The sequence below is a fragment of the Equus quagga genome, chromosome 7 (genome assembly GCF_021613505.1).
Source record: "Equus quagga isolate Etosha38 chromosome 7, UCLA_HA_Equagga_1.0, whole genome shotgun sequence".
In the NCBI taxonomy this organism is placed as follows: Eukaryota; Metazoa; Chordata; class Mammalia; order Perissodactyla; family Equidae; genus Equus; species Equus quagga.
The window spans coordinates 21533304-21555721 of record NC_060273.1 but is presented as its reverse complement, the minus strand read 5'-3'; the positions used below and the strand labels follow the sequence as shown (position 1 = coordinate 21555721).

General features: G+C 40.6%; 1 protein-coding gene across 2 annotated transcripts in view; it reads left to right on the top strand.

The window, feature by feature from the left end:
* XPO6 (exportin 6) overlaps positions 1-22418 on the top strand; it is a 96125-nt gene that overhangs the window by 48512 nt on the left and 25195 nt on the right. For both annotated transcript variants that reach the window (XM_046665774.1, XM_046665772.1), the window contains exons 7-12: positions 2264-2717; positions 5997-6123; positions 11197-11306; positions 16030-16138; positions 17361-17453; positions 18589-18658. In XM_046665774.1, coding sequence (XP_046521730.1) covers positions 2264-2717; positions 5997-6123; positions 11197-11306; positions 16030-16138; positions 17361-17453; positions 18589-18658 — 963 coding nt within the window. The remainder of the gene's footprint in view (positions 1-2263; positions 2718-5996; positions 6124-11196; positions 11307-16029; positions 16139-17360; positions 17454-18588; positions 18659-22418) is intronic.

Genomic DNA, 22418 nt, shown 5'->3' with positions numbered 1-22418 from the left:
CGTGGCTTGACGACTGGTGCCAGGTCTGCACCCAGGATCTGAACCCACAAACCCCAGGCTGCTGAAGCAGAGTGTGCAAACTTAACCGCTATGCTACTGGGGTGGCCCCTGTATATTTTTATTTTTAATAAAACAGTTAAATTTATTTTTACTTGAATTTAACAGAAGGTGTTAAATGGAAGGAATTGCTGACTTTGAGATGCTTTTTCTACAAGGAATATTAGTTTGTAAAAGATACCTCTAAGCTTAAGAAAAAGAGATTATGGGGGGCTGGCCCCGTGGCCAAGTGGTTAAAGTTCTGCATGCTCCACTTCGGCAGCCTGGGGTTCGCGGGTTTGGATCCTGGGTGTGGACCTATGCTCCTCACCAGCCTTGCTGTGGAGGCATCCCACATACAAAGTAGAGGAAGATGGGCACAGATGTTAGCTCAGGGCCACTCTTCCTCAAGCAAAAAAAGAGGAGGATTGGCAACAGATGTTAGCTCAGGGGGAATCTTCCTCACACATACACACACACACACACACACACACACACACACAAATTTTAAAAAAAAAGATTATGAAAACCAATTTCTTACTACATGTTTTAATTTTAGACCATGTATTTTGAGACTTCTTGCTTGTGAAAGATGAGAAAGTTGGCTAGCACATCGTTCTATAATTCCTACATTTGTTTAGTCTTGATTCTATATTTAATTCAATACTCACATTAGTCCCTTTGCCACTGCTTCTCCATTCCTTAATTCTTCATTTTTATTTATCACTTTATTTGCTTGGTTTCATTTATTTTGTATCCTCCTTTAAGAAGATTTTGTGGGCAGTATATTATCTGAATTTTTCCATGTTTGAGAAAATGTCCCAATCTTTTATACTCAGAGGAGAGCTTTGGGTTAAGTTATTCTTTGCCCCAAAACTTGTAGCCACTGCACCACTGTTTTCTGGCTTTGAATGTTACTGTGGAGAAGTCCGAATCTGATGTCTTCTCGTTTGTGTATGTGCTTTTTCTGCCTACATTCCTTCCTTATTCCCAAAGTTTTTACTGTTGATTACTCTTTATCATTTTTTCTTGGAGCAGAATAAGCCCTTTTATTTTGTATAGTCACATCTTTATTTCAGGAAAGTTTTCTTCTTGCTAAGTTTTGAATATTTTTCTTCTTTTGTCTCTCCAAAATCATAGCCCCCCCCATTTCATTTTGTGTGATTTTTTTTAGTCCATTGCTTCTCAAAAATTAAGCAAGCATAAGAATCACTTGGAGAGCTTATAAAAACAGATTCCTGGGCCGCACCCCTCCAGCTTCTACTTCAGTCAGTGTCGGTGGGGCCTGATAATTTGTATTTCTGATAAGCTACCAGATTATGCTGATGGTGCAGTCCACAGACCTCTCCTTGACTAGCCCAGCAGTTATCAAATTTTTGCTCTCTGGACCCCTTTACTCTTTCTTTTTAAGTTGAGATACAATTGACATATAACACTGTATTCGTTTTAGGTGTACGACATAATGATTTCACCTATGTATATATTGCAAAATGATCACCACAATAAGTTTAGTTAATATCCATCACCACACAGTTGCAACTTTTTTTCTTGTGATGAGAACTTTTAAGATTTACTCTCAGCAATGTTAAAATATGTAACACGATATTGTTAACTTTTGTCACCATGCTGTATGTTACACCCTCAGGACTTACTTTTCTTGTAACTGGAAGTTTGTAACTTTTGACCACCTTCACACATTTCATCCCCCCCACCTTAAAAATTATTGAGGTCCTCAAAGAGGTTTGTGGGTAATATCAATATTAAAACTGAGAAAATGTACAAATATTTATTCGTTTAAAAATAACATGACTTCATTACATATAAATAAGATGTGTTAATGAAAAACAAGTATATTTCCCAAAGCAAGCAAAATTTACTGAAGAGTGGCATTATTTTACATTTTTCAAATCTCTTTAATATGTAGCTTAATGGAAGATAGCTTTTGCTTTCTCTCTGTTGCATATTATATGTAATGTAGCCTCTAGAAAGCTCTGTTGTACATTTGTGAAATAATGAAAGTGAGAAAAGAAAATAACATCTTAGTATTCTTTTAAAAATAGTTTTGAATTTGTGAATCCCTGAAAGGGTCTTGAGGACCAACCTTTGAGAACTGTTGCTTTATAGTAATGCTTGGAATTTTTTATTTTATTTTTCTTAAGGAGAATGACTTAAGTTGCTTTGTAAGAGATTTGATACTGTATATCTTAAAAGCCTTATATATTTTCAGGTGACTTACTGAGTAACCTGTTGCAGAGTCCTAGTTCAGCCAAACTGTTGAATCAGCCAATCCCCATCCTTGATGCGGAGAGTGAGTATATCTGTTCCCTGGCCTTGGAGTGTCTGGCCCATCTCTTCAGTTGGATTCCTCTGTCTGCCAGCATCACCCCGTCCCTCCTTACCACCATCTTCCACTTTGCACGCTTTGGCTGTGACATCCGGGCCAGAAAGATGGCATCAGTTAACGGCAGCAGCCAGAACTGTGTGTTGGGTCAGGAGCGCGGCCGGCTTGGGGTCCTGGCCATGTCCTGCATCAATGAACTCATGTCCAAGAACTGTGTGCCTATGGAATTTGAGGAGTATTTACTGCGTATGTTCCAGCAGACTTTCTACCTCCTGCAGAAAATTACCAAGGATAACAATGCCCACACGGTGAAGAGCAGGCTAGAAGAACTCGATGAGAGGTAATGAAAACAGGTGTGGAGTCGGCTGTGCCCTGAGAAAGGGTCTTAACTATTGATGACATTGTGCTGCATAGTGTCTGTAATCCTCTTTGGTTTCAGAATTTGGGGCTCCTGGTGAGGAATGGAAAGGTAGGTGTGTACTAGTAAGTCAGCTTAGCTGGAAGGGCTAGGGTGGTTAAGGGAAATGAGTTGAACTTGAAAAGTGATTGTGAATTGTGTAGGTTTGTTGTCTTTTTCCCCATCCATCTCCTGTCCTCCCTTCTGCCCCTTTCCCCGCCTCTTCCTTACTATTTGCCTGCAGGTCTGAGGTGGTGCAGGAACTGACACTGCTGCTCATGCGTAGCCAAGAACAGGAGAGGAGGTCCGTGGAGGTACAGGAGTTATAATCACCCTTTCTCACTCCATGTTGCTTGTCAGTTTTTACTATTTGACTTTTCCCCAGTGAACGTCATCCAGTTTATAGGAATGTTGTTGTTCTTTTGAGTTTTACGTAGATGGCAAATTTTCATCAAAAGAAAGGGAGATGTTAATGTGGCAACACATCTGTGTTTCTTTGTTATTGTCCTCTTAAAGGGAGCCTAAAATTACCTAGCTGTTCTTTCTTAAGTACCCTAAAAGATGGCTCCATCACAGTACTCTGAGGCTTGGTCTCATTATTTATTTCTCTTGCAGAGGATGTCATTTATCTGTCTTACAACTTTCATTAGTATAATGCTACTGCTGTGTAAAAACAAGAGGGAAAGTCGAAAACTTCTATTAAGAACATCATGTTGACTGTTCATCATCATGAAGCTTCTGGGCAGATAAATTGTATTAAACTAGTAAATATTTATAAATTGCCTGGCAGCAAAAGTTGTTAATATTTTAATCAGTTTTCCTTGGCTTGTGTTTTGTTATTAAGCTGTATAGGATTAAGCCATTTCCTTTCCGTTAGAGTAAGTAGCAGAATATAAAGTCAAGTGCCTAAAGTTAAGACAGTTTTATGCTTTTAAAAATTTAGCAATTTTAACAGGTTTTTCTAAAGTTAAAAAAAATTTGTATGTAAGATTATTTTGGTTTATTGTAAACAAACTTTGTGTGGAATTTTCTATGTATAATCACAGAAGAACTCATAATCTGGTATGGTAATATGTTCTGTTTTTCATTATTTGGTAATAGCTTTCTATGTGAATTCGAAGGCATCAGTATTCAAACACAGCTTTATATTCTTTCTAGCTTTGGTTAAGAAAGACTTGTGTTTTCATATGTTAAAAAAATATAGCTGCTTGTATTGACTATCAAATACCAGTTGTTTTGACTTGTAGCATAATGTTTGTTATGGCTTACCTTTGGATGGTATAGAAATGTCATCATAGATTATCTGTGTACTGATTTTGTTACTTGTAACTTTTGTGCTTTTGGTTTTATATTTTAATCCTATGCTTCCTATTGCCCTGTGAAAGCTGAGAGGTGCCTGGAAGCAGAAAGGTGACATCAACAATACTGTGTGCTTGCTTCCTGGCTCTTGGGTCCCTTAGCACTAATTCTAAACAGCTAAGTCCATTCTCAGTTGTTTAGGAGCTACTTAACCAGGTCCTTTGCCTCTCTTCTCCTCTACTGCCCCTTTTCTAACTTTCTACTGCTCATTAGCACCTGTACCAGAAGGTGAGCAAGGGACAGAAAATGAGGTGAAATAAAATCTGTAGTTAGTGACTGAGCAGCCTTGTTTGGGTTCTTTAAAAAATTGGGATGAGGATTAAAGTAAAATTTGAGATTGTGTGATATTTTACCCATGAGTTCTCCTTTTTTTATGGGTGGTAGGGAATCGAGTGCATCTTCCTAAAGAGCAGTGAACTGTTGATGGCTTTGAACATCCTTATAAAAATATAATGTAATAAGCTGAGTGTGGAATGAGGAATTCCTGTTCTTGAGTATTAGTGATTGAAGGTGTCAGAGAGAAGTCTCTTTGTACTTTCCCATCTCTAAAAACAGTTGACTTTCGTGCCTTACTGTTTTTCGAGTATTTGGCCCCATGATCCAACACAAATTAATATATATATATTTGTTTAACATATATATGTTTTTTTAAAGCTGCAAATAAGTTTGCCCATGTGTGGAGGTCAGACAGATAGGCTGGCCGCTCTCAGGGTGACAGGTCCCAGGAACAAGATGGGACGTTTTCTTTATAGGCCAATTTTACTCTTCTGAGTAGTAGTCGTCTTCTCCCCCTTTATTATTTCACATATCTTTGCTTTAAAAAATAGCCTTTTGCAGTTTTGAGTTTCAGAATTGCTTTGAGCCATTTAATTTTTGGCTAAGGCCTATATGTCTTTTTTTTTATCAGTCTCTGAAATGTGACTTATGGAGATATGTCCGTCTCATTTTCTAATCACCTTTTGGTATCGAGGGGCTTAAAATGACAGTTTCTGAAATGTGAGAGTGATGATGTGCTGTGTATTTAATAACAAAAATCTCTTATCCTTGCAGCTGTGACCCACACTCTTCTGTGAAATGATTTTGTGAATACAAATGAATTGGGGATTCACTGTGATGTGAAAAGAAAGAGCACGGGATTGGGAGTGGATGGTAGTCCCATTCTGCTAGGAGCTGGCTGAGTGACCTTGGGCCAGTCACTTTCTCTCTCTGGGCCTCATCTGTAAAATGAAGCATCAGACTAAGTTGTCCCTGAGGCTTGTCCAGCTCTAAGAGCCTTTCTCCCTTATGTTTGAATCACTTTTAGCATGGATTGGGATGGGCTATGTTTAATTAGCACCAGGAGCCAGAGGGCGGGGTGGGGGGAGGAATGAATACTAGGTTGCAAGCCAGAATCTCTCTCTCACCTGGATGCCATGCCTTTTGTATAGCCTTGTTTTGTTTTTGTGTTTTTAGCATGTTCATCTTAATATTTTGGCCTCCCAGCAAAGAAAACCAGTCTTCTAGACTTGCCACGTTAAAATGACACACTTGATCTGCCCGTTGACTTTTTAGTACCGTTTCCTTTCTCTTTAATTGGGTCATAACACTAATGAATTAGAAAATATGAGAGCACTAGCTTATAAGATGCCTTGGGAGGTAGTGTCTGAGGATTAAAGTTGCTTTTCTGCTATGTTTCAGGTGGTAATGGAATGAAGGGTTGCCTGACCTGTAGGTAATTGTTGCAGGCCTTTATATTTTTAACTGAAAATATATTATAAATCTGTCTAGTTTTGTCCTGAAAGAAATTTGGATTGCATTTGAGTTCTCTTCTAAGGAGGTGGCCGGGTTTCTTATTGTCACCTCTTGTCTTCTTGTCTTCTTTAGCTACATCGAGAAGTTTACTGACTTTCTGCGGCTTTTTGTGAGTGTTCACCTAAGAAGAATCGAGTCCTACTCCCAGTTCCCCGTGGTGGAGTTTCTGACACTTCTGTTCAAGTACACATTTCATCAGGTAAAGTCCCAGAACTGCCCCATCCCTTTCCCCCCAGGAAGTCTACTTTGTTATTTTTAGGAGAAAGAACTTTATTTTATTTCCCAAATGTTTATATAGTGCTTATTAGTATGTGAAGATTAAAACGTTTATCCTTCATAACAACCCTATGAGGTAGATATTCTTCTTATCATCATCTCCGTTTAATAGATAAAGAAACTGAGGCACAAAGTAACTTGCTCAGGGTCATACAGTTGGTGAGCAGTGGAGCCAGGATTTGAACCCATAGAGTCTATGCTCTTAACCACTATTATGTTGGAGAAGCAAAATACATAAAAAGTCTGAAATTAGGGCCTTTACTTTAGTTCTCTTCTATAAATCTCACCAGAACTTCCCACAAGGAGATTATAAAGAATGACACTCTCAAGAGTAAAGTTTTGGTGGATCCAATTTTTTCCCCCATTCAACAAATATTTTTTGAGCTCCTGTTGTATTTCAGGACTTAGGCATGTAACCCTCACAAGCGAAGTCCTTCCCTTGATTGAGTTTACATTCTAGTGACCCAATACCTTTTATTTATATATGTATTTTAACAGCTTTATTGAGTTAAAATTTGCATGTTATGAGATTCACCCATTGTAATTGTACAGTTCAGTGATGTTCAGTAAATTTATAGGCTTGTGCAGCCATCATCACAGTCCAGTTTTAAACTGGATTTGTTTCATACCCTATCCCTTGTTCCCATTTGTGTGTGTTTTTAAGATAAGCTTTTTATTGAAGAATCACACACATAAAGAAAAGTGCATAAATCATACGTGCACAGCTTGGTGAGTTTCCCCAAATGAGCAACCATGTAACCACCAGGTAAGTCAAGAAGCAGAACGTTACCAGCAGCCCCCAGATCCCCTTGTATCCCTTCCCGACCACTTCCCTTCCCTTCTCACCAGAAGCGACCCCAGTCTTGACTTTAACATCCTAGATTGATTTTACCTGTTTTAGAACTTCTCTAAATGGAGGCATACATTGTGTATTTGTTTTTCTGGCTTTTTTCATTCACCATTGTTTGTGAGATTCATCTATGTTGTATGTGGCAGTAGTTTGTTCTTTTTCATTGCTTTATAGTAAATCATTATCTGAAAATCATTCCATTGCTGACTGGGGCTGCTTCCAGTTCTTGGTAATCGTGAATCATGTTGCAGTGAACATTCTTTTTTGGTGTACATGTGTAGCTCTTCCTGTTGGAATATATGAGGGATGAAACTGCTGGGTCAGTGAGGGCATCTGATTTTCTAAGTTGACTTTTTTGGTTGTTTAAACCACTAATATTGTAGCTTAATGAGGCTAGTGGAGAGGCAAGGGTCTAGGCTGGGAGGAGTGTGTGTGGGGGATAGGGTATTTGGTGTGAGAGCCAGCCTTTCTCAAAGAGGTACTTGGCACATAAAAGTGGGAGTACCCAGTGGTAAGGGTGAACCATTCCTGGGAGCAGGAGGGAGGGTGCAGGTGGAGGAGGAGGACTAAAAGGTTGAAGAAGTGTCAAGACGTCTGATAGAGGGGCCAGTGAGTGCAGAGTAAGAAGGAAAACACGCTGAGCTCACCAGGCCTAAGATGGAATAGAAGAGGTGAGGAGATGTGGGAGGGTGAGGATATAGGCGAGAAGCACCAGAGGTGGGGGAGTTTTGAGATGGATCCAGAGATGTCTTAAAGGGGACCAGAAAAAAAGAAGGATTTGATAGATACCTTGGAATAAATGTAGCAGAAACTAAGGAGAGAAAAGGAGCTGGTGCTGAGGTCAGAAAGAAGGGGTTTATTTGGGAAATGGAATGAAAATGTCTTGCAACTTTGCTCCTTATGTAAAATGGGATCTTTTAGTGTACGTGGTATAGAAGAAAGCTAAAAAAAGGTTTTAAAGTATGCATGTCCTATGCCTACTTCTGTGGACTTAGACCCAAAAGTTCTTTGTTTGAGCTCTGGTTATTTCTATTAGGTCTGTGTCCTTGGACAAGTCTTTTAAGTTTCTTTAGATTTCAGTAAGGAGATAGACTGCAGTGGGCATCTTCAGGGTCCTTCCCAGTGTTCATGTTCTGTGATTTCTTTCAGTAGCATCTTATGTTGTAGTTTTCCGTTAAACTGAAAGTGGTGGTTTTATATATTTTCTATTTATATGCTGGGAAAATAAATGGATATGGTTATGAAGCAAACAACAAGCTTCTTTCTTCCTCTTCTACCTGCAGGTCTCTGTCAGCTGAGCTCCCTTGTGCTCTCTTGGCCTCCAGTTTGAGGACCTTCCTTTCTGGGCGCAGGCTCTCGAACTGTGGGAGGTGGTGTCCTTGAGGTCCAGCAGGAGCAGGTTCTGAGCATTGAGCAGAGGGGCAGGGACCTGGAAGGTGCTCCTTGCAGTTTACTGTAGGATAGACGGTCCTTTGCTGGAGAGGCAGAGCAGAAAAAAAATGGCAAGGCACACTCTAGGATCAGGAGCTGGTAATAGAGGAGTTCTTTGGATAAGATTTAAGAACAAGAAATTAAATGCCCTCAAGAGAGAGCTTTAAGTTCTCATATATTCATCAACAGTGTGATCTTACTTTATCATAGTTTAATTATCTGTAAAGTGGGAAGATGTGTCTTTCCTCTTGTCTAGAGAGTTACTATGAGTGTACTCCATATTTTTGCCTTTTATTTCTAAAATTCATACAAATTTTAGTACTGGTCAACATACTTTGAAGAAATAGTAATAGGACAAAGATGGTGTTAGTATCTTTCTTTAACCATTTCCTCTCTTCTGTTTGCTTTTTCTACATTTTTTCTTTCACCCAAGTGTTCTGCTGCAGTCCCTCCAGCCGCTAGTGCTCACCAGGTGTTTGCCTCTGCCGTTACTTTCCTGGCTTGCTGAGCCCCGGAGGTGTCTGTATAAGCCTATGATTTGTGTCTGCCTGCTCCTTTTAGTGTATCGTCATCAGTTCCTTCTTGGTCTTGCAGTTTCCATTTTGCCCCTTCTTCCTAGAACAGTGCCTGAGGCAGGGTATCAAAGGGGAAAGGGCTCTAGACCTGGCTTCTTAAGATCCCCATTCTAGTTCTACTTCTCTTCCTTATCTTGTCACCTTGGGCAGGTAACTTTACTTCTGAGCCTTGGTTTCTTTATCTGTAAATTGAGAGGAAGAAAGATATCTGTCCTCTTTCAGGGCCATCTTGAAGATCAGATAGACCAATGCGAATGAAAACTAACCACTGTAAATCACTTGGAGATAAGAGTGGTATCATTAGTTTCTTAGAGAAACTTGTCAGGATTTTCAGTGATAAGTGAATCTGAGTACAGGTACATTTCAAAAATGCCTCTGTGAGGGTTCTGAAAAGTTGGATGACTCCAAAAGTACAGTCAGCCTATCATCTTATGACCTTCACAATCTGTGCCCATGGCAGTTGTCAAAGGCCGGGGCCGGGTCATGGGCAGCCTGTGGGCAGCACACACGGCCTCACAGTGGGGCCTGCAGAAATGGATGTTCATGGTGATGTTTCAGGTCCTACAGAGGGTGTATTTGCTCACCTTTTTTTCTTGCCTGGAACCACATAGAAAATCCTTAGTTCAAAGGCACGGGGAAGACATAAAGTACTTTGACATAGTCATAAATACTGGATTTTTGTGGTGGCTTTTCTCTAAAGCACTTCCACATGCATCTGATCAGTTGTGTTCTTTGGAGGGGGCTGGTGGGTATTTTCAAACCAAGAAAGGACAACTGGTGACTGAATTAAGGGAAGCTCAGCAAGCTGAAGCCAGGACAAGGCCACATCTCCTGGCTGTGCACGTCGAGCGCCTGTCCACCAGCTACCTGTATTATTTCCACATGGCTTGTTGATTGTTTTTCCTGCTTACTCTTCTGGTTCATTTCACTTCATGGACACCCTGAATTTTGTGAAGTATGAAGTGGGGACAGGGAGTGGTCATTTGGTTTGCCGAGGACGGCCCTGGCAGTGGTCCTGACTGGGCTGGAGCAGTCTAGTTCCAGGGCCACCCTGTGGGTTGTGAGGTTGGAGTCTGTCCTCTTTTTTAAGTTACAGTTTTTCTTTCTTGGACTCACCATGGGTGTAGAACTCCCGCTGCAGGCTCCCACCCAGTGTTCATTGTTCCTTGGGCAAATTCCATATATGTCCTTGTAAACTGGACTTCCTGTGGGTCAGAAATGGAAGGAAACTGATCCAAGAAGATGATAGTAGTATTTCTCTCCTTATGTGATCTTGCCACCAGTTATGTGGTTCAGTGAAGCAATCACAAATAAAAGCAAAGAGCTCTTATAGGTAGCAAGAATTCGAGTGGATATATGAGGGCCAGAAGTTGAAGCTGAATGTGTATCAGGAGGACTATATGTTGGAGAGTGCACGAGGCACTGAGGGAGAATCTCAAGGCTCTTGAGAAAGTTAGTCAGTGCAGTGGTCCAGGCACTAAGACCCACAAAGACTTGCCCCCTTCTCTCCTCGCTTTGTCCTTATCAACACCTGGTTAGAGGTTGTTGTTATCCTGTTTGACACACCTGCTTCTGCAGACGCGATAACGCCCAAGGGTCAGACTTAACAAGCTTATTTTCAATTTGTTATTTAAGAAGTCTGCAAATGTTATTTTCCTAATGTTCAAATGTGTAACCGTGTCACCTTTGGAGCCACGGAAACTTACTTTTGGTTTTGTAATGATATGTAGTGGCTGAGGGTCAAGGGACCTGCTCCTACCGTTGACCTTAAACAGATCATATATCTATCTGGATCTCAATTTCTTTCTAAAACAGGTTTGAATTGGGTGATCTGTAAGAGCCCTCCCCACCACAGTCTCAGATTTTAAGATAAGTGTTCACTTGGTTTATTTTGTAACTCAGTTTGTCCTGCATAGTAAGTATCTCCCTGATGATGTGTTCATGGTACTCTTGTCTTGTTAGGTTCTAGAGGGCCCAATTGTGAAGACTAACTAAAAGACATCACTTATGGTTACCAGGAAGCTGAGGGAATCTAGGCTTGTGATTGTACCATTTTGGCAGAAGTAAACACTGGTGGGTGTGCTTCTAAAGAGTAGTTGCATTAAGTAATTTTATTGTCTGGATTTCTTTTGTACCATAGCCTACTCATGAAGGTTACTTCTCTTGTTTGGATATCTGGACGCTCTTTTTGGACTATCTGACAAGTAAAATTAAAAGTCGTCTGGGAGACAAGGAAGCAGTTCTCAACAGGTAAACCCCAGAAACATTGATAACTGGAAATAGGCATTTTTGCCAGTTTTTCTTGTGGTCTAAGGGGGCAACTGTGCACCCACAGCTCTTCAGTGAAACTGAGTCATTTAAGCTGTTTAGGTAGTAATGCCATTGAGCATTTTCTTTTCTTCCCCTTCAATATCCTGTTTTCTTAAAACATTTTTTTCTGATTAAAAAAGTAATATGTATTGTTAATTTTTTAGGTGTGATAGTGCTTTTGTGGTCTGTGTCTGTTTTTTTAATTTTTATTTTTTTAAAATTATTTTATTTAATTTTTTTGAGGAAGATAGCCCTGAGCTAACATCTGCTGCCAATCCTCCTCTTTTTGCTGAGGAAGACTGGCCCTGAGCTAACATCCATACCCATCTTCCTCTACGTTATATGTGGGATGCCTACCACAGCATGGCTTGCCAAGCAGTGCCATGTCCGCACCCGGGATCCGAACGGGTGAACCCTGGGCCGCCGAAGTGGCACGTGTGCACTTAACCACTGTGCCACGAGGCCGGCCTCTATTTTTAAATTTTTTTTAAAGATTTTTACTTTTCCTTTTTCTCCCCAAAGCCCCCCAGTACATACTTGTGTATTCTTAGTTGTGGGTCCTTCCAGTTGTGGCACATGGGACGCCGCCTCAGCACAATTATTTTTGTGATGGCAAAAGAGCTTCCAAGTTGCTATGGTGTCAGGTCACATGTGGTTATGGGTAGTATATTCATGTATCAGAAACCTTATTACACAACAGTAGATCCTGTTTTTGGTAAATTTGCAAACTTAACTGTTTTTGAATGAGATTCTTCAAAAAAAAAGGTACTTCCACCAAATTCTTTTTCTTATATGCCAAACCCTCTCATCCTTTGGTTCTAGGACTGTGCCTGATTTTGCTATATTTCATGGTGGCTATTCCTTCACACCTCTCAGGCTTTTTGGAAGAATACGCTGACGAAATGATTAATATGAAAATGCTTTTTTTTTTTTTACTTAAAGATTGGCACCTGAGCTAACAACTGTTGCCAATCTTCTTCTTCTTTTTCTTTTTCTGCTTTTTCTCCCCAAATGCTCCCAGTACATAGTTGTATAGTTTTTAGTTGTGGGTCCTTCTAGTTGTGCCATGTGGGATGCCACCTCACAATGGCCTAGTGAGTGGTGCCATGTCCGCGCCTAGGATCCGAACCGGCGAAACCCTGGCCTGCCAAAGCGGAGTGTGCGAACTTAACCACTCGTCCACGGGGCTGGCCTCGAAAGTACTTTTTAAAGCACAGTACAAATGTGCTTTAGGTGTGGAGAATATGGTTCCACTGAGAAAATATACACTAGCCGATTATTAAGTATTAAATATACACTTGTGCTGATTATTGTACCAATAAAAGGAATAGTGGTGTAGAGAGTTTAAATTCCTTTTCTGCTTTGTCGTAGCAGTGTTTCTTTTGGTCAAGTTACCTGTTGATCACATTTCCTCTTGCAAAATGAGCATACTAATAACCTTTCTTATAGGATGGTTAGAATTCAAGGAAATCACGTATATGAAATACCTGACACAGCATCTAGCGTGTATTATTAGGCACTCAATAAATGGTCACAGTGAGAACAACAGTGACAATAAGTAATAGAAGATGTTCCTGTCATTTGACTGTGGGGGTGACCATGGAGTCGGGTGATAGGGCCCCTGGACAGCCTAAAGGTCTTTAGCCCACCTGCCAACGTTGGCCTGCCTGATCGGTTGTCTTGATATCACAGTTGTCAGTGTGGCTGACCACCTCAAACAGTGGGATTTTTCTCCTTGGTCATTTGATTATCATCCTAAATGAAGCTTTCTAATTTTTCATGACTTTAAAAAAAAAAAATACACAATAACACTTTTAGGCCTTTAAAAAACAAAACCCCCAAACCTTCAAAGCCAGTCTGTGGTATATGCCATTAAATAGTAACTGTCATCTGGGGGAACCCCTTGTCTATCAGCCACCCCCTGGTGGTCTAGAATGGTAGACTGCACAGAGGGGTGTATAAGGTAGTCCCCTGAGGGGAGCAAAGAAAAGAGTTGAACTTTCATGTGTCTATTTTTCATGTCATCTCTTATACTATACGTTTATACAAGTGTGTGCTCAAAAGTTTTTAAATGAAAGTTTTGAAAGTTTGGCAACCACTGCCTTAGGTTATGAGAGACCCCAATATATCAGAGATGTACTGTTTTGAGGAAGCAGCTGATAAAAGAGCACTGGCTACTGGTAGTTACCACATTCATCCTGACCAAGAGCATGTAAATGTGATCAGATGTTTTTCAACTGATAAAATATATCTGAAAGAAGTTGGGGTGCTTTTGGAATCAATTTATGGTTTGAGCCAGAATTTCAGAAGCAACTCATCTTGCAGGAAGTAGTCAAAAATGTTTTCTTGGTGTCTGTAATAGGAAACATAGGTGTGGTTAAGTCACAGAGGCAGCACTCAGTTCCTGTCCGTTGTGGTTTAAGGTTTTGCATCATTTGTTACAGCAAAGTGGTAGGCATTGTAGGCTACAAATTTAGAAGCACAAATGTACGTGGATTTATTTTTGGTCCTAGGAGCTTGGAAATTGGAGCTCTGTTCCTTGCTCAGTAAGGATGCTCGAGTGTCTTTTCTTTTCTTTTCCGTTTTTGAGTTTCTTGATCAGAGCTGGTGGGGACTTTAGAGAGCTTGAGTCCTAGTGTTAATAGAATAAATGTTCTGTGACATACCCTGCTGAACGAAATTGCTGAGGAGGTTCTTAGTGGAGATTTTCCATTTTGAAGTGGTGGTGTGGAAAGACCTAAATTTCAGTCGTCTTCTCCTGTTTTGTACTTTGGGGATGGTTGTGCCTACCTTACTAGTTGTTAAGAAAATTAAACGAACCAATGTGTGTAAGCTATGTCAGCTGACAGTAGCTGCTCAATAAATATTGGTTCTCTTCCCTTTTCTCTCACTTCCTTCTCTTTGTGCTTGTCAAAGTGAAGAGAGCCACCTGTGTAGAAACTTATTTTCAGAGGAAGATGAGGAAACCTGAAGTGAGTTAAGCAACCTAAAGTTATTGAGTCATATCCTGTGAAACCCTTTGTCTTGAGAATATGGGCAGTGCTAGTCACAGGCCAGCTAGGGATTCTGGGTGACACTATATTGGACTGTAAACAAATGTGGGTGAGTGTGAGAAAAATTTGCTGCCCTTTTTTTCCGAAAGGGTTATTCTGCTTGATGAAGAGGAAGTGCCATTATGATGCATGACATTTTGATATAATTAATAAAAGATGTTAACTAGGTTTGTATCAGGGTTCCAGTAGCTTTCCAGGTCCTCCTAAGAGAAATTTATGCTGTTGACTGCCCCAGGGAGTAAGCGAATGGGGTCTTAGTTGTTTCATTGAGTTGAAAAAGCTATCTAGAATTATTCTTCAGTTCTTTGTGGTTATCTGACTTGAAATTTTGTCTCTTTATTGCCTGCATGTTTATTCATTTCTTTGTTCATTTGTTCTTTCGTTAATCATATATTTATTGAGCACCTCCCATGGAGTTACCTTAGCATGTATAATTTTATTTAACTCTCAGAACTTTAGGTCTATAGATTTATCTCCATTGTATATATAAGCATTTAGTGCTATAAATTTCCCTCTAAGTACTGCTTAGCTTTATCCATCAAATTTTAGTATGTTGTACTTTCCTTTTCATTCAGTTTAAAATATTTTCTAATTTCTCTTGAGATTTCTTCTTTGTTGTTCAATTTCCAAATATTTGGAGACTTTTCACATATCTTGTTAATGTTTTCTAGTTTTGTTTTGTTTTGGTTTTTTTTTTTGAGGAAGATTAGTCCTAAGCTAACATCTGCTGCCAATCCTCCTCTTTGTTGCTGAGGAAGACTGGCCCTGAGCTAATATACATGCCCATCTTCCTCCACTTTATATGTGGGATGCCTGCCACAGCATGGCCTGACAGGTGGTGTCTATGTCTGCACCCAGGATCCAAACCAGTGAACACCAGGCTGCCGAAGCAGAATGTGCAAACTTAACTGCTGTGCAACCAGGCTGGCCCCAACATTTTCTGGTTTTTATGATTGGCAAATGTAGTTTGTGTGATTTCACTTCTTCTCAATTTGTTAAGGTTTGTGTTATGGCCTAGTCTTCTTGGTGATTGTTGTGCACTTGAAAAGAGTGTGTATTCTCCTTTTGTTGAGTGGAATGTTCCATAAAGGCCAGTTAGGTTAGGCTGGTTGATAGTATCCTACCCATCATCTTTATCCTGCTTATTCTGTCAGTTACCAGGGAAGAGAACTCTTGGTATAACTGTGGATTTGTCTGTGTCTCCTTTCAGTTCTCTCAGTGTTTGCTTCATTTATTTTGAGACTTGCAGACAAATTTACTTTTCCTTTTCAATGTATCTATCTATTGAGTGTTTGGCTATATCTCTTTATATGAGTTTTTTAAGTGGTTGCTCTGAGTATTACAATATATAGAGTTAGATAAAGAAATACCCCTGCTACTGTTCCACTCACACACCCTCTCTCCCTCCTTCTTTCGCACATGCTGTCTCTCTCTCTCTCACACACACATATACACACACACAGTTGCCAACCCATAAACTTTAGTTTGATGCTTCTTGTGTATGGTAATCCAACATGGACACTATTTCCTTCATGGTGCAGGAGACCTTTTCAAAATCCTAGGCTAAAAGTCTGCTTTCACCTGATGTTGAATTTCTCCCTTCCACATAGGTACGAAGATGCCCTAGTCCTCTTGCTCACGGAGGTGTTGAATCGAATCCAGTTCAGATACAACCAGGCCCAGTTGGAGGAGTTGGATGACGAGACTCTGGATGACGATGTAAGGAGCACAATCTAATTGACCTTTAGTCACAGTGAAAAGTAGTAAGAACTGTGTATCTTGCCTATTTCCCCTGCCTTGTACTCATACCTCTCCTCCCCACTCTGGGCAACAAATAAAAGCTAGCTGGATGCTGGTGGAAATAGTTAAAGAGATACTTAAATGATAAGGCTGGAATGAAAGGAAATTTCTTTTCGGTTTATTTTGTAAGCTGATATCTCTTAAAATCAGTCTTCAATTTGTTGATGTTGGTGTGCCCAATATTGATAAAGAAAATGTCTTTAAGGACACAACTCCAGTGTTCTTTTTCTTAACCACCATGCACTTTAAAATTTTCAAGTCATTGGCTCTCAAAATAACAGTGACTGTGGCCTGCTCAAGACCCTGAGGGTGGCTGTGTTTGGGCCAGAAAGAGCCCTGTACTTGGAATTAGGTGGCCTGTATTTGAATCACTGCAACCTTGGGACCTTGCTAGAGGTCTGGTCACTGAATTTCTCTGAACCTTAATTTCCTCATCTCCCAAAAAGGGAATGATAAGTCTGGCTGACCTTTGTTGACAGTTACATGAGGGTCACCCATGTGGAAGGCCTAGCTGCGTGCTTGGTGCATAGTAAGTGCTTGGGAAATTTTAGCTTCACTTCTTACCTTTGTGATTTAGGGCAGTGCCTCTCATACTTTAGCATGGATAGGAATTACTGGGACAGCTTGTTAAACAGATTTTGATTCAGGAGGTCTGGGGTCGGGGTGCTTCCACAGAATTTGCCTGTCGAACAAGCCCCCGGGAAATGCTGATGCTTCCTGTCTGTAGACCGTACTTTGAGTGGCACTGATGTAGTCAGTTATGCTTACAGGAACATGGTAATGGACCATCTCAGAAGGCAATGAGTGACCAATTCCTGTAGCTGGGATGACTTAGAGAGGACTTGAGCGTTTCATAAGTGACTTGTTTCTCTCTGTATTCCTAGGACTGAAAAAGTAGGTCATTCTTCATGGATCCATTTGCTTTCTGAGGAAATAGCTTTTTATGAAATTAATTTATTGGAATTAAAAAATATATATTTTAGCTTGGCCTTTTTAAAGGATGAAATGATCTTGTTCCGTCATTTGCCTTTTCTCCAGAAGTTTATGTATGAGGGTGGACTTGAGGTTGAGGAAAGATTGGCAGGGAGAATGACAAGACTGCCCGTCTGGGAGAGCTGATCCTTCTGTGTTCCCCCCACAGCAGCAGACAGAGTGGCAGCGGTACTTACGCCAGAGCTTGGAGGTAGTGGCCAAAGTGATGGAGCTCCTGCCCACACACGCCTTCTCAACACTGGTAACTCACCATTTGGAGGGGAGTGAAGAGCCTAATTATTTCCCTGCACATATAGCATGAGTAGTAAGGCTTTTTCGCTCACTGGTATTATAAAATATATATATGTTAAACAGAGATTAATAATTACCATAATGACCAATTTTAACAAATGTTAATATTTTCCCAAAATATGTTAAATCAGCTTTTAGAAGCCCTGTCTTTCTTTCCTAAACTCTTGGATAGAATATGAATTTTACTAATGCCTTTGAGCCTTCATCAGTAGCTCAAAAGTGCCTGGTTCAAGTAGAGAATTTATTTATAAAAATTACATTGCTGAAAAGCTAGCCTTTGTAAAGCTTACCCTTGGTAAATTGCTGGCACTCTCTGTCTATATTTATGTGCTAGAATCTTCAGTCACAAGGACTGACTTCGTTCACTTAGTGGTGCTTCTTATTTGAGGAGATTTCCTAAGTCCAGCTCTTCTTGCAAAGCAAGATAATTTTTTGGGGTCCGCTTTGCATTGTACAACCCAGCTGTATCTTTTCTTCTCTTATGGAAAGTGCCATTTTATTTTGCCATTTGCCTTTCTTAGGAATCTGTAATGTTAAAGTTTTATCTTTATCTTAATGGTATGTTGGCAGCTTTAGAAAAAAAAGATACAGCCTTGGTTTTGAAGGTCCTGTCTGCAAAATGAATAAGGGAAACTGACTTCCACATAATTTGGCCAGTCTTTTCACTTTAATACAGATGTATCTATATTTTTCTCAAGGGTAAGATGTCCCTTGGAGTTGAAGGGAGATAGGCCCTGTCTCAGAGCTCTAGGAGGTCATTTTGGGGCTTGATGTCCTCTTTGGGGAACATAATAGTCATACCCCAGCATTCATTGCTTTGTTTTGAAAAAAAAAAGTATCAAACTGGTGTTGTTTTCTTTCTTATTCCAAATCTTAATTGGTGGTTTCAATTATAGAAATTGTTGGTGGCAGGGGGCACTGAAGGGAGCCAGCGCTTCTTAGCTGCATGTCAAGGTTCCCAGAGAAAAGTTTTTTATCTGGCCCCTCTCCCCACAGGGACTTGTACTGTTTTAATGTTAAAATGCTGTTAAAACTTGCATTTATGGTTTTTGTTTTGTTTTAAATCTTTGTTTCTTTGTTTTCAGTTCCCAGTTCTTCAGGACAATTTAGAAGTTTATCTGGGGTTACAGCAGTTTATAGTTACTTCAGGGTCAGGTAAACTGGTTTTTCTTTTCTAATTTAACCAACTCTTCAAAAAAAAAATTGGACTAATACTTAATTACTGCCTTCTTTGCTGTCAGAACACAATTTCTCCACTGCCACTTACTTCCTTGTTGCTCCATCTCTCTCTACTTCTAAACATGGAAAACTAAAAAAGGGAAAATCATGATGAAAAGTAGCTATAGGAGTGGTAAAAGGTGAGGCCATGATACGATCCTCCGAAGAGCTGCTTGAGAGAGAAAGAAGATAATTTGGAGCAAAGAAGTAGGGCTTTTAAAAAAAACCCTAGCAATTAGAATATTTCTTTATGTCCTTTAAACCAGCAAGTGCGCTGGAAAAAAAAAATGACCTTGGACTTTCCTGCACTGTGCTCTTGTCTTCTTCTCTGGTGTTTAAAATCAGGAGGGCACAGGAGCAGCTCTGCAGCAGGCAGACTCCTGGCGGAGCACGCTGAGAGCTAACAGTGGTTAGCTCTCCTGTTGCGAATGGCCCCTGGGCGGTGCTGACTACAGCTAGTGAGAAAGGCTTTGGGCTCCCATTTACAGCTTTCACCTGCTTGGGGTTAAGGCTTAGCATTTTTTGGTTATTTTCTTAATAATAATAATAATAGCAACCTCCATTTGTAGAACACTTGTTACATACCAGGCAGTGTATTATTTGCTTATGTTATCTTATTTAATTCTCTCAACTGTTGTGTGAGGTATAAGTACTAACGCTTTTACCCTTGTTTTACAGAGGAAATTGATGTTAATTTACCCAAAGTCACATAGGTCTTTAGTGCTAGTCCCAAGATGCTGTAATGGGGAATGATAAAAAGTTGAGTTAACTAAAATCTGACATTCATTTTGCCAGCTGAAAGCACCACAGACTTAATATTGTGCTTGTAAAAACAGCTGTGCAGCACATCTCTTGCCGTCGTTTTGCACTGCTCTTCTTCAGTGTTTTCCTTACAGGAATGATGCCTGGCCCTGGCCTCTAGGCCCTCTGTTGTGTAACTGTGTTGTTTAAGCTGGCGCAGAGCTGCCCAGGGTGCAGCCCATCTCCTGGATGAGCTTATTCTTCATGGCAGAGCCTCCACGGGAGGCTCTTTCTGAGGCTGCCTTTCTTGGTGGCCAGTGATGTCTTGTTTCCATGACTGTATTAGCTTCTAAATAGTCCACTGGGCCCCAGGAGGTTGATGGGACTTGGCATGTCCCAAGTAAAGACCCTGGTTTTGTAGATAGGTTAAGAATAGCTTATACAGAACTTTAAAGACGACTTTTCAAAGCAAACATGCCTGTAAAATATGTTCTCAACATTAGTGAAAATCTTCTGACTGTATACAAATGCTCCAGATGTTTCCAGAATCCATTCTTGGAAAATATTGTGCCCCGGTGGTCTCTCCCTCAGGGCCACTATTCAAATTAGAATGTACTCAGCACCCTAAAGACATTATTCTTTTTTTTTTTTTTCAGGAAGATTAGCCCTGAGCTAACATCTGCCATCAATCTTCCTCTTTTTGCTGAGGAAAATTGGCCCCGAGCCGAAATCTGTGCCCATCTTCCTCTACTTTATATGTGGCGTGCCTGCCACATCATGGCTTGATAAGCAGTGCTTAGGTACGCACCTGGGATCTGAACTGGTGAATGCCAGGCCACCAAAGTGGAGCACGTGAACTCAACCGCTGCGCCACTGGGGAGGCCTGTAAAGACGTTATTCTTGATCTTAAAAAAAAAAAATCAGGGGCCAGCCCCATGGCCGAGTGGTTAAGTTCACACGCTCTGCGTCAGTGGCCCAGGGTTTCACCGGTTCGGATCCTGGGTGTGGACCTAGCACCACTCATCAAGCCATGCTGAGGCGGTGTCCCACATGCCACAACTAGAAGGACCCACAACTAAAAATATACAACTGTGTACTGGGGGGCTTTGAGGAGAAGAAGGAAAAATAAAAATAATTTTTAAAAAGCAAAATTAAAAAAAAAAATCGAGCTTGTACTCCTTCCCCAACAAATTGACCCCTAAGTTTCCTTTTCAGTGTTATAGCTGACTTTTTTACATTATGTTGGGTCTATCTTCAGGAAAAAATCTACAGTGGTTCTTAAATCCTTTTTCTGAGGCATAATTGATAACCTAGAGCTTCTCATCCAAGAAGGGTGCTCTGATTTATTTTTCTCTAAATGGAATATCGTCTGTGTGCTCTCACTGAAGCCCGTTTATTGGCAGTTTCGCAGTGTGCTTGGCTCTTTCAGGTCGTTTATAAATCTCATCCCTACTATTCCTTGGTGTGTGCTCCAGTGGCAGACTTCTCAGGCCAGAGAAATACTTATTTCCAGTTTTAAAAAGAGCTCTCTTATCCTTGGCGAAGCATTCTCCCATCCCTTCGTAGCTCAAAAGCCAAGTTTCCAATGCAAAAGCAATTAAAAATTGGAAACTGAGTACATTTTGTTCCCTGGTTCCCATGGGCATTTACCCCCGCAAGTAACCTCCATGCTACGTTAGTCAGCCTTATTACCCTTAACAGGAAGCATGGTATCTTTTCCCCTGATACGTTATAGCCCACTTCTTTCATTTTCATTTACCTTATGGCCAGCCTTTAATTCTTGGGCCTCTGGAGCGTCAGTGGATGAGAGTCTTACTGTTTACTACTGCTGATCTTCCAGCTTCTACTTCCTCAGTAATATCTAAGGCAAAGCACGTTGTCACCATGGCACATCAGTTGCTGTGTGCCTTTTACCCATGGGAGGCCATCCTTTGTTCTCTCTGTCTGTCTTTCTCACCGTTTGTGGTTTGAGAAACCCTCTCATTGGTTGGCATGCCCCTTGTACTGCATTTGTGTCCTCACATGGCTTAAAGTGTCCATTTTGTGTGTATCTGCCCCTCCTCATTGAGATCTTCCCTCATTGGGGCAGTATTTCTGCTCTGAGTGACCCTGTTCACTTTTCTGTTTAGCCATGCACACTTTCCTGCCCAAGAGATTACTTCATCTACAGTATATAAGACTTTGGACTTAACATTTTTCTGCTCAGGTTCATTTATGACTTGTTTGTTCTCTGAGTAGACTACTTCTAATGCTAATATTCACACCTCCACAGTCCCCCCAAAAATAGAAAGTTCAGTTGTATTTAACACTAAGATGTTTTTTCCAGGGCAGTGACTTGCCAGGGAGCTGTTCTTTGGGTGTGGCTTAGAGCACATCTAGCCAGCTTCAATATGACTTGGATTATGGAATATAGGACTTTGGTGTAGCTGTGATGTTTTATTTCTCTAAAACCTATATTGTAGCAGTATTCTCATGTGAAGGTTCCACTTTGCAAATGTTCTGTGCCATTGGGGGGAATTCTGAGCCTTAGGCAAACAGAAGAAAATGTGGGTGAATCTGAACAGCTTTTCACAGTGAGAACTCTAGCCCACCCCCTCCAGTTGAGGCAGTCCCTACCTGTTTGTAGTGGTGGTGATAGGACGTTTCTGGGCTGGGGGGTGGGGACAGAGACTTTGATTTGGAGTATGTACTGCCTGAGTGACTGTCTGCCTTGCAGAAAGCGCAGGGAAGAACCAGCTGCAGTCTTGATTAACATGAACCTTAGATGGCACATATGTATTAAGTTGAATTATATGGAATGGCAGTTTTATTAGGTCAGAAATAGTCAAATATCAGCAATTTCATGTGGTCTAAACTTAATTTAAAATATACAGCAGTTGCAAGCTCTTTCGTTCTAGGTACTGCTCTTTATTAGACAAGTTAGGGCAGGTTTAGAGGGGAGTGATCAGGAAGGCAA